This window comes from Schistocerca gregaria, chromosome 5 (genome assembly GCF_023897955.1).
Source record: "Schistocerca gregaria isolate iqSchGreg1 chromosome 5, iqSchGreg1.2, whole genome shotgun sequence".
In the NCBI taxonomy this organism is placed as follows: domain Eukaryota; kingdom Metazoa; phylum Arthropoda; class Insecta; order Orthoptera; family Acrididae; genus Schistocerca; species Schistocerca gregaria.
Genome location: NC_064924.1, coordinates 641,945,589 through 641,958,107, shown reverse-complemented (window position 1 = coordinate 641,958,107; position 12,519 = coordinate 641,945,589). Strand labels below are relative to the sequence as shown.

The following is a 12,519-nucleotide window of genomic DNA, read 5'->3' as shown; positions in this document are numbered from 1 at the left end:
ATAGACAGTATTAACACTTTGTAATTATTTTCTGTTTCAATGTGAATAACTTAAGTTTTCTGCGGACGGCCTAGAAAACCGAAAACAGATATACAACTAAATATAAAATAAGTAGTGTGGAATATTAATACTGTGTATTTCAATTTTTAATATGTGTGTGTTCCTCCAAGTACCGACGGAATGTTGCGCATATGATAATTCCACGCTGTCAATAATGATTGTCATAGAGATATGTCATATTTTGTGTTCAGACAACTAGACTCTGAGAAGCTCATCTGCAGAAAACCAGCACGGTTTTAGGAAACAGCGGTCATTCGAGACACAGCTGGCCCTCTTTGTGCATGATATACACAACAGGCTCTACATATTTTTCGGCTTTCGAAAGGCGTTCGACTCATTTACGCACTGTTGCTTGCTCCAAAAAGTGCACTCTTACGGCCTATCCGATGACATATGCGGTTGGATAGGTAGGTTTCTAACAGACAGGGAGCGGTATGTCGTCCGGAACTGGGTGACTTCAACAGAAACAAGTTTAACTTCAGGTGTGCCCCGGGGCAGTGTAATAGGTCCGCTGCTTTTTACGGTTTACATAAACGATCTGGTTGATGGTATTGACAGCGGCATTACACTGTTTGCCGATGATGCTATAGTCTACAGGAAAGTAGTATCACATGAAAGTTGTGAACGAATCAATGACGATTTGCAGAAAATAAACGCATGGTGTAATGACTGGCAGTTATCTCTGAATATTAGTAAGTGTGACCTACTGCGTATCACAAGACGAAAATCCCCATTAAAGTACGTGTACAAAATAAATGCCCTGTCAAGTATCTGGGTGTGACTATTGGAAATGATCTTTAATGGAATGATCAGATTACACAAGTAACGGGCGAACTCTAGATTGCGGTTCATTGGTAGAATCCTGAAGGGATGCAGTCCTTCGACAAAGTAAATTGCTTACAACACGTTAGTTCGTCCAGTCTTAGAGTATTGTTCGTCTGTATGGGACCCTTACCAGTTCGGTCTGATTCAAGAGATTGAGAAGGTCCAAAGAAGAGCGGAAAGATTCGTGACTGGTACACTTAGCCATCGCGAGAGCATTACAAATCTCATAGAAAGTTTGAAGTGCGACACACTTGCAGATAGACGGCGCGCTAAACGGAAGGGGCTGCTCACTAAATTCCGAAACTCGATATTCGCCGAGGATGTAGAGCATATTTTATCACCACCAACTTTCAAATCGCGCAATGATCACCATTCAGAAATAAGGGAAATTAGAGCTCGTACTGAGGCGTTGAGACAGTCGTTTTTCCCTCGCGCTATCCGCGAGTGGAATAGACGGGGGAAATATGACTTTGGCCCGAATTGTGCCCTCCGCCACACACCGCTGGGTGGCTAGCGGAGTATATATGTAGATGTTGATGTAGAGATAAATTGAGATAATTGACAAATAACAAGTTGCTGAACTACGTTTGTGCTTACTGATGGTTTGGCTCAGATACTGATATACTTTCTTATCGTGCAGGCCGGAAATAATGTTTCGGCACCCCAAGTCGGCGAGCGTCCTCACGACGATCTTCAAGCCGTACACGGCGGAGCTGTGGGTGAGCAGCGGCGCGCTGTTCGTGCTGATTCTGGTCGTGTCGCGGCTCTTCTGCTGGGTCGAGCACCGCGTCACCGCCACCGTCGACGAGATAGACAACTCGTGGAACTCCACCTTCCTGCTCGTCTCCTCTGCCATCGGGCAGCAAGGTGAGCCACCACGGTCCACGAAAGAGCAACGGACCATGAGTCTACACACAGCGTTGTGGTGTGTGTGTCTCACGGGACATCCAGCGCCCGGTCTGGTGGGTAAAGAAAGTCGTTGGACAATGTAGCTACCCAGACAAACACACTCCGTAGCTATCATCAGCTATTGTATGCCGAACAGACTGGATAGCAACCTAGCATGTATTTAGATCCGTAAATTAAGCTTGAGTGCACTGGACGTTAACGAAGGGACCTGACAAATTGGCAATTCGACATAACATAGAAGAATTTTTCACATTTTCGAAAACTAAGCGTTACTCAAGATTATGTAGGGTTGGTTTTAGAGAGTAACATTCTTAGCGACTGCGCATTATTACAAATAATTCGACAGGCAAGACAAAACAATCTGAGTGCGTCAGCCAAGTGCATGGACAAGCCCAAGGCAAATCTTTCAACGCTAGGAGATCGATCCACTCAGTGTGAGACAGTTCGATGTTGTGCTTTATGTAAGACACTTTGCCGCTGAGTGTGATGTAAAACACTTCAGCACCTGCTGCGTGCAGGCTCATCACTTTGGTTTTGAATGTAGTGACTGTCAGTTAGAGCCATCAGTGGCAGTGCCGGAGGTCTGATACCAGCTGGGTCACAAGCACACAAAAGCCACCATCTGGGAATATTGCCAATGACCATAGGAAGCCATGAGTCTTACTATGTCATCTTACCACCATACAACCTCTGATAACTGAAATACACTACAGGTCTGCCGTAAAAGTCAACATGCCAACATCTAATTTTTTTTTCGAAATAACTGAAAATGAGGAAAAGTGACACACTGATGCAATAATTTTATTCTTTGCTTTCTAATATCAGTGTGTGATGGAAAGAAGGTAATTGACTTATGTGAAAGGTGACCGCCTTTTTACAAAACAGAATGTTTTGTGGACATAAAGCTATTTGTAACATACTTTAATTGCATTGCTACAGCTCACACACTTAATACTTCTATTTCTTACTAATTGCAGATCCTGCAATTATTTTGCTATTTCAGTACAAGCCTGTTAAGAATTACGTTTAAGCCATTAAGCTTTACACTTTCTCCAATACTTCATCTGTCCTGTTTTTTCTTTTATTTTTTATTTTTGCCCCTCTGCTGCCCATTGCTCTCCCAGTCCTTATGGTGCTGCTTTGTCTTGGAAAACGTTTCACTCCCAATCTCATTCTTACATTTTGTTCTGTCTTTTATTTCTTTCTCATTCCTGTCAATTTCTTCTGTGTCTTCATGAACTTTCCTAAGCCAGTTGGGTTTGTCTTCTAAATTTTCAAATTGCTGTACAATTTTTCTTCTCAGTCTGCTAAGACTCATTCTTTGAACATGCCCCCAGAACGTTACTGGATTTGTCATATTGTCGCCTGTACTTTTTAGGTACTTGATTGTATACCTCTCTGTTACCTCTTAATTTTAATGTGTTTTCTATTGTTGTATTTCCTAATATCTTGCTGCTTTTCTCTTCCAAGACTTCTCCATTTTATTCTGTTCTTCTTCTTCTTTTTCTTGGCGTTATCCTGTATCTTCGTCGATTTGATTTATAGTGGCTTTTTCTGTCGAAGAACAAACAAATAATAATAATAATAATAATAATAAGTAATGATAACAGTATGTGATCAGTTTATAAAAATTTTGCGAGCTTGACAACGGATTTTTGCGTAAGGTCCGTTCATTGTAAGTTTGAACTTGAGTGATTTTTCCGAAAATATTTCTTTATCTGACTTCGTTATTGAACAATTCCAAAGCTTTGTTTCGTACTGGACCTTTGATATAATTTGTAACACGGAACCTTTAGCCTTGCCAAGAAGCCGTTTAATTGGAACAATAACTTGCAACATAAATGAAACACAAGATTAATTAAATAATATCACTGTATTCAGAAAATATTATACTAAATTAAATTACGTAGACACGTACATTATTTCTGTTGCTGTGTGCAAATATGAGAACGCCTAGTGAGACTGCGTCTCAGAGAATAATGGCGGTGGGCCAAATAATTTTCTGTAGCGATGGCAGATATGCGGTCGATCAGGGCGGCTTGTAGAACAAAAAAGGTGCCGTCATCTCGGCAAGACAACTGAAATGCGTAATTATTCAAATGTTTCAGCGGTTGCACGCCACAATCAATACAACCGCTTATACTCATTAATATCTTAAATAATTCTTTACTTATATTCTAAACTTGTATGTACGTTTTTGCTATATGTCCATGCCCATCCTGCAAATGTGCCTTTAAGTGGGGTTGGCATCTTAACCTGTATTTGGCAGTGTTAGTTGTATAGGGTGGTCAGATGCCATTCCTGTCCTTCATCTTCCATCCCCCCCCCCCCCTCCTCGCCCCACAGCCTCCCAAAGGAATTCGCGTTGCCATCTGTCCACGTCTAGTTGTGTAGATTTATACATGTGAAAGTGTGATAACATCTTTCTAAATTTTTGTGCATCGTGTCAATGAGGCTTTACATGGGGACCAGTCCCATATTCACCAGTGTGAATGTGGGAAACTGCCTAAATACAACACCCATAGCAGTATCTCTGGCACACCGAGCGAGACGGGACAAGACAACGGACTCGCATTCGAGAGGAAAGCCGCTCAAACTCCCATACAATTATCAAGCTGAAGGTTTCCCATTGCTTCCTTAAATGGCTTAAGGCATACTTGAATTTGGTTCCTCTGAAAAATGTTAATCTTGAATTCTCAATATTAGTGTGTCACACGCCACTTTTTTGCGAGGGCAATGCAGCCACTTTCACTGTGTCTCAAGTTGTTTGGGGAGGCCCGACAGTCCTACAACTTACTTATAATGTATGGTTCAGTTAGTATTTTTGAATGAATCGGTAGCCACTGTCCATTTTCCCTTTGAGAAGTCACAACCGACGAGCAGAAATTTCCGTACATATTACGAGTGCTACGACTGTCACTACCACATTTGAGACAGCGCGGGAGAGGTATATACCAGTCAGAGAGGGTGAACAGTGGCTCTGCGCACGCCTGATGCGAACTACACTCATGCTCACAAATTAAGGATAACTGCAGAATGTGGTGTCACACAACGTGGCACTACACGATACTGGCGCTAATAGCATAGGTACAGAGGGAACACACACGACACAAATCTGTAAGTCCACGATATTGGTGATAAGTTGAGAAACCGTTCCGAAACACATGTGCTACAAAGCGCCACTGTTTCCTGCGCAAGTACCCCGACATCAATATGGGATATGGTCACCAGGCACACGTACACAGGCCGCACAACGGGTTGGCACACTCTGAATGAGGTGGCCGAGCAGCTGCTAGGGTATAGCCTCCCATTCTTGCACCAGTGCCTGTCGGAGCTCCTGAAGTGTCGTAGGGGTTTGAAGACGTGCAGCGATACGTCGGCCGAGATCATCCCAGGCGTGCTCGATGGGGTTTAGGTCTGGAGAAAAGGCAGGCCACTCCATTCGCCTGATATCTACTTTTTCAAGGTACTCCTCCACGATGGAAGCTCGGTGGGGCCGTGCGTTATCATCCATCAGGAGGAAGGTGGGACATACGGTACCCCTAAAAAGGCAGACATACTGGTGCAAAATGACATCCCGATACATCTGACCTGTTACAGTTCCTCTGCCAGAGACATGCAGGAGCGTACGTGCACCAGTCATAATCTCACCCCACACCATCAAACAACGTCCTCCATTCGGGTCCCTTTCAAGGACTTTAAGGGGTTGGTGTCTGGTTCCTGGTTCATGCCAGATGAAAACTGCGGCCAGAATCACTGTTCAGACTCTACCTGTACTCGTCCATGAATATAACCTGGGACCCTTGTTCCAATGACCATGTACTGTGTTCTTGACACCAGGCTTTACGGGCTCTCCTGTGACCAGGGGTCAGTGGAATGCACCTTGCGGTTCTCCGGGCGAATAAATCATATCTCTTCAGTCGTCTGTGGTCTGCGTGTCTGGAGACAACTATTCCAGTGGCTGCGGTAAGGCGCCAAGCAAGGCTACCTGCATTACACCATGGCCTTGTGCGGGCACTGATGGTGAGATAACGGTCTTCTTGGGTTTTGTGCACTGTGGACTTCCCGTACTGTAGCGCCTGGACACGTTTCCTGTCTGCTGGAACTGTTGCCAAAATCTTGAGATCACACTTTGTGGCACACAGAGGGCCCGTGCTACGACCTACTGTGTTTGACCAGCCTCCAGTCGTCCTAGTATTCTACCCCTGATAACGATATCAATATATGTTCTTTGGGCCATTTTCAGCACACAATCACCTTTAGAATGTCTGGGAACGACTGCACACTTACTCGCTGCACCTTACTCTGATGTGCTCCAACACACCCCTACGTATGTGGACTGCTGCCATCGCGACCGTGCGACGACCGCAGGTCAAATGCACTGCATGGTCATACCCCGAGGTGATTAAAATCAGCCGGCCACCAGAGCGTTGTTTCACCATGCATCAGGATTATCCTTAATGTATGAGCGTGTTGACCTCCTGTGTAACATGTGGCTCGGTGTCGACTACACCAGGTTAGAGTGGAAAACATGTGTCGCACACTGGTGACGACAGCGTGTGAGTAGGTGGTGTGGAGTGAAACTCGGGCGGCAGCCTCCGCTGAGTGTGCATGGTGGCCGGCAGGTGTGTCGCGGAGCTCGGAGTGGCTGAGCTGGCGCGTGCTGCTGTTCGTCAGCTTCCTGTGCACCAACCTGCTGGACACGCACTACGCGGCCGGCATCGTGTCCTCGCTGCTGATGCCGCCGCCCAGGACCATCAACAACAAGAAGGACCTCGCCGACAGCCCGCTCGGCTTCGGGCTCGAGAACGTCAGCTACACCTACCAGTTCTTCGTGGTACGCCTAACTTCCCACTTTTTTGTGTATGGTTTTCACATCCCCTCCGCTTCAAACTCCTCTAATAAAGGACCGACTGCCTACAGCCGAGTTGCCTGTCTTTAGCCTTTCAATGAAACGGTTAAAATACATAAAACACATAGACAAGAAGACAGGAATCAGAAACACGGACGTGGAGCTTGATGAGAGTTTGGCATTGTGTGCAGTCTTAAGACCTGTAAGAATGATGGAACACATTCTAGGTAAGAGAATTTGTTGTAATTGGGACTGGAGGAGAAGCGATACAAGAAAGGATATGGTATTAGGAATGAGAAGCGTCATAAGATGGGATGTACGCGGTAGGAGGTGGGTAGGAGTGCAGCTGTGCGGTAAAAAGAGTGTACTGGGATCTTCATTTGGAATGGCGAAGGTACGGTAGGCTGGAGTTAATAGGATGGGTAAATGCTACTGCATTCAAGACATTTCATGGTTCTCTCTATTAAATATTCCCAAAGTGACTAGTTGACCAGTTAATAAATTGATTTCGAATATGTAACAGTGATTGGTTTCCTCTCCCATTCACATGTATACACAATTCTTTTCTTTTTTTAGGTGCTTGTCTGCTTGTTATTCGAAGCACCTTTGCGTGTATAAGTGAGTGAATGAGTGTTGATGCATGAAAGAGAAAATGAAAATCGAACGCAAACTTATTGTGACTTTGTCACAGTGATATCTTGTCAACAATACAAATAACTATTAAATAAATCGGATTTTATTCATTTCTATTATACAATATATAAATGTAATTTGGGAACAGAAATGGTTGAAAACAATAAAAGTTTCAAGAATGTCAAACAGCTAAATATGTTCAATACACTTCACATTTTTACCACTTAACTGGTAGATGGCACAGTAATCAACAATTCACGCACCTTGGTATGCTGCCGCGCCTTGACAAACACGTCGCACCGTCCCTACACCTACACACACTCCGTTTCCTACCTGAACGAAATTTCAACCAACTCCCTCTCCTTGACAGTGCAATCTGCTCCGACATTCACCAGTCCTACCAGCTACTGCTTTTTCCAACTACAGTAGAGCATCGATTATCCAAAGTGATTGGACGACATGGGTGTTTGGAAAACTGGTTTGTTCGCATAATCGAACTCTACATGTTTATTTGCCAAAAAGAAGTACTGTACAGTGAATTTATTAATAAAAACAGGCATCTATTTTAGTATTACAAAGTAACATGCAAAGGCAACTTCAGTAGGAATATATAGTATGTGGCACAGTTTATTAAACAAAAATATATACATATTACATACGCATTTTTCATGAACAATACACACAGTATACAAAATTAACGTTAAAAAAATCCTTTATTTTGCTCTGTCTAAGCAAGCCTACACGCAGTTAAGTCACGTACTTTTTTCATTACAGATATCTGAAACTGGTCACTTTCATCTTGGGCTTCAAACCACCGCAAGGTAGTATCTAAACAAGTGAACGCCTCAGAAGCTGTTGGAATACTTTCATCTTCACTTTCTGGAGCACTGATTGATGAGATGCTGGCGGCGTCATCTTTATTATTGACGACGTTTGCAATCTCGCTGTCCTGCATGATTTGGTGTCCTGGATCTGCATCATCGATATTCATCCATTCATGAACGTCTTCTTCGTCACATTCGTGCCAATCTGTTTCTTTTGGCATACCGAGAATTTCGGAATATCATTCTGTTCGTCATTTTCAATCATACCTTGTGAATTTTCTTGTGTGTCCAAAATTTTATTCCAGGCTTTCTTCAAATCCTCTTCCTTTACACTGTTCCATGCTGCGCTGATCATGTAGAACGCGTCTTTCAATTCAATATTCTTCTGATTTCTTAAGAGACTTTATTCTCCATCCTCTTCTCTTTCTAACAATAACTTACGCAACAATTCTTTCCTGTAATATCGTTGCCGCTACTTCTACTGCCAGTGCCAAGCAGACAGAAGTGTGCTGATTATTGAAACACAGCGACTGGCGGCTTGGCCGGTCAGCAGCGCCTTGTGAAGGCCCCATTAGACGCAGTGTTCCGCCAGCGGTGGCCCAGTGCGGCTACTACTGTGGGAAACTTGGTTTGGGAGTGAGGGGGGTGATGGACGGTAGGGTGGGAGAGTAACAGGTGCGAGCGAGTACACAGTTCGGTTAAGCGGTCGTTCGGTTAACCGACATTGGGATAATCGACGCTCTACTGTATTTTCACTCCACGGGACTTCCTCTCTCTCCTCCCTCCCTTTTTCACTCCCTCCCTTTCTCTCATGATACCATGGTCCTGCCCACCATCCACATTCGTCCTTCTTTTCCGTCTTTTCCAATACCCACCTTACCGCCTACCGTCTTCCTACAGATATCTCCCAGTGACTTATAAATTTAAACCCCCTTCATCCAAACGTTTAGTGTCCCCGCAGTTTCTTCGTCCACCGCAGATCCTTCATCTCTTCAGTGAAAGTACAGCACTGACCATGGGGTCACGGCGATCAGCTGTCGGCTCATTTCCACTACTCACACTCGCCCGCTGACCGCCGAGTGCCGCATGTGTAGTGCCACCTTCGTTAACTACACCTACCGTTCAGTGGAATATGTTTTTGTAGATGGCTACTAAACGTTCTGGTAGATAGTTGTGGGACTCATATTCCCTTGCAAGTTCCAGTTAGGGTACTCGCAAACTGATGCGCTGCTTACATGGCAACAGAATGCTATAGAAACTACAAATGGTCGCCATGCAACGTTCGCAGTGACAGCCTCAACAGAAACAAAGAAAAATAATGCTAATGAATACATCTCTTGTCTTACGCTGGGTGAATAACATTTAATGAGATTGTGAGACCAGAATCTGCGACTTCCCATTGTGGTACGGCACGAGGCCAGTGTGTCTTACAAGTCACAACTGAGTAAAAACAAATTTGTTAATTTTATGTCTCTGACCGGTCTCTATTAATTTTTTTGAAATAACGCCTGCAAGTGCAAGAGAGTAAATAATTTCAGAAGCACATTTCTACATAACTTCTTACGCTGTACACTTCAAAGGGGTAACAAACATTATGAGGCTGAAGTATGTTTTATTTAAAACACCGCTAACCAATTACATCTTTTAAATTTTCCTTAAAACTCGGTTATTAATTATAATTACGTACCTTCTCCATAATACAGGCTAAGCCAGAAAGAACGGCCATTTTGAATCGTTTGCAAAAGCTTTATTAACACAGCCCTTCATGATTTACAAATGCAGAAGTGTTACTGAGACTTTGGTGTTCCATGCAGTAGACAGCACTGCTTTTTAAAGATCACGTCACTCAGATGAGGACTGTCTCTATCGGAGCACTGATGTAGACGAGCTATGAAGTTGCAACGCAAAGTGTTCCCCAGTACAGAAACAGGAATACCGGACGACTTCCCTACGGATGTTGGCCTCCAGCGCCTGGAAGTTTGCAGGGCGAGTTTCGATCACTCTGAACTTTAAGAAATCGGGAACCGTCAGAACGGGAGAACGTGCCGGCGAAGCCATAACACCAAATCGGGAGATGAGACGCCCAGGAAACCGTTCACGCAGTTCGTCCATGGGCAGTCAGGCAGTGTGTGCAGTTGCACCATCCTGTTGATACCGTGTGACTGGACGGGGATGGCTTAATCTGCAGGATGCTCGTTGGGTCGCTACTATTGACTTCGCCATCGTAATTGAATTTCCCACTCCCTTGCAATGCTGCTAGCGTGTTATCGACTATCTGGGTATGCACATGCAGTCACAATAGCCAAATGGAAAGGGCGTTCTTTCTGACTCGCCCTTGAGAGAGAGAGAGAGAGAAACGTTTTACATTACAGCATTTTGTATTAACAACCCATAAACATACTTTTTATATTTGTTTATTTTTTGTGGTGTATTACCACTCAACATTTCATTCTTTGCGCCTCAGCCCATCATTTTCAAGTTATAATGTTGTTTACGTCGATTGACATTGAGCTGTTATACTACCGCTCGTTCATAACATTCTATCCATGTCAGCTTAGACCAGAAGTTACCAATGTTGCCAATATGAGTCACAAGCGCACCCCTTTACGCATTGCCCGGCCGGCAAGCATCACATACAGTGAAGTGACAGGAGTCATAGGATACCTCCAAACATCATGTCGGACCTGCTTTTGCCCCACGTAGTGCAGTAACTTGGCAACTTGGCATGGCACGGACTCAACAAGTCGTTGCAACTCACCGCAGAAATGTTGAGCCATGTAGCTTCTGCAGCCGTCCATAATTGCAAAGGTGTTCCTGGTGCAGGATATTGCTCACGAACTGACCTCTAGATTATGTCCCATAAATGTTCTAGGAGATTCATGTCGGGAGATCTGGTTGACTAGATCATTCGCGCGAACTGTCCAGAACGTTGTTCAAACAAAATGAGAACAACTATGGCCAGGTGACATGTGCTCTGCCGTCCATAAAAATTCCATCTTTGTTTGGCAACATGAAGTCCACGAATGGCTGTCAAATGATGTCCAAGTAGCCGAACATAACCATTTCCCGTTAATTATCTGTTCAGTCGAACTAGATGACCCATTCCATCCATGTAACCACAGCCCACACCAGAGCAAAGCCACCACCAGCTTACACACTGCCTTGTTGACAACTTGGGTCCACGGCTTCGTAGGATCTGCGCCACACTCTAACCCTACCAAACAGCTGTTACCAACTGAAATCGGGACTCTTCTGACCAGGCCACGATTTTCCAATCGTGTAGGGTCCAACCAATGTGATCACGAGACCAGGAAAGGCACTGCAGGCAATGGCGTGCTCTTAACAGAGGCACTCGCACTGGTTGTCTGCTACCGTAGCCCATTAAGGCCGAATTTAGTCACGATGTCGTAACGGATACTTTTGCGTACGTCCCTCATTGGTTTCTGCGGCTATTTCATGCGCTGTCGCTTGTCTGTTAGCACAGGCAAGTCTACGTAGACGCCTCAGCTCTCGATCGTTAATTGAAGTCCGTCTCCAACTGCGTTGTCTGTGGTAAGCGATAATACCTGAAATTTGGTATTCTCAACGGTTTCCTAAAGTGAACGATCCATGTGTCTAGTTCCAATTGCAATTCCGCGTTCAAAGTCTTTTAACTCACGTCGTGCGGCCACAATCCTGTCGGAAACCATTTCAGATGAATCACCTGAGTACCAATGACAGCTCCTCCAATGCACTGCCCTTTTACATCTCTTGACATCGATGCTGCTGCCATCTGTACGTGTGCATATCACTAACTTCTGTCACTTCAGTGTAATTTTCATGAAACTAAATTAATAAATTCAGATGTCGGAATCGAGTCTTGTGTATGATACCATAGTTTGTTAGCACAAGGAAATGTACGAGGGACGTTTGAAAAGTCCGTGCAAAGTCCGACAGGTGGGACCACAGGCACATATCGAGGTAATGTTTAGTTAGTAGCATCTTTGGAAAGAACGCACACCATATTGGTGTATTTCTTTGTGTTTGGCATTCGTGTGAAGCAAGGAATTCGAGTGATTGTCAAGAAATGGATGAAAAAGAATTTCTTGTGGTGTTTAAACATTATTTTATGAAAAACAAAACGCCTCAGGAGACTAAAGAGAACCTTGATAAACATTACGGTAGCTGTGCACCTTCGATTAGAACGTTTTATAAGTGGTTTCAAAATTTTCGGAGTGGCCATGTGGGCACAAGTGATGTTGAACGTTCTGTACGCCCTGTGGAAGTTAAAACTACGGAAATCATTGATATAATCCATGATAGGGTGGTGGGTGACAAACGTTAAGGTGTGGGAGATTGCTAGTGCCGTGGGCATCTCGAATGAACGGGTACATAGTATTTTGCATAAACATTTGGACATGAGAAAGCTATCACAAG

The 12,519-nt window shown here is 44.2% G+C and overlaps 1 protein-coding gene across 1 annotated transcript in view; it reads left to right on the top strand.

The window, feature by feature from the left end:
- LOC126273430 (glutamate receptor ionotropic, delta-1-like) overlaps positions 1-12,519 on the top strand; it is a 104,565-nt gene that overhangs the window by 50,985 nt on the left and 41,061 nt on the right. The window contains exons 4-5 of the mRNA XM_049976983.1: positions 1,526-1,752; positions 6,420-6,631. Of these exons, the coding sequence (XP_049832940.1) occupies positions 1,526-1,752; positions 6,420-6,631 (439 nt within the window). The remainder of the gene's footprint in view (positions 1-1,525; positions 1,753-6,419; positions 6,632-12,519) is intronic.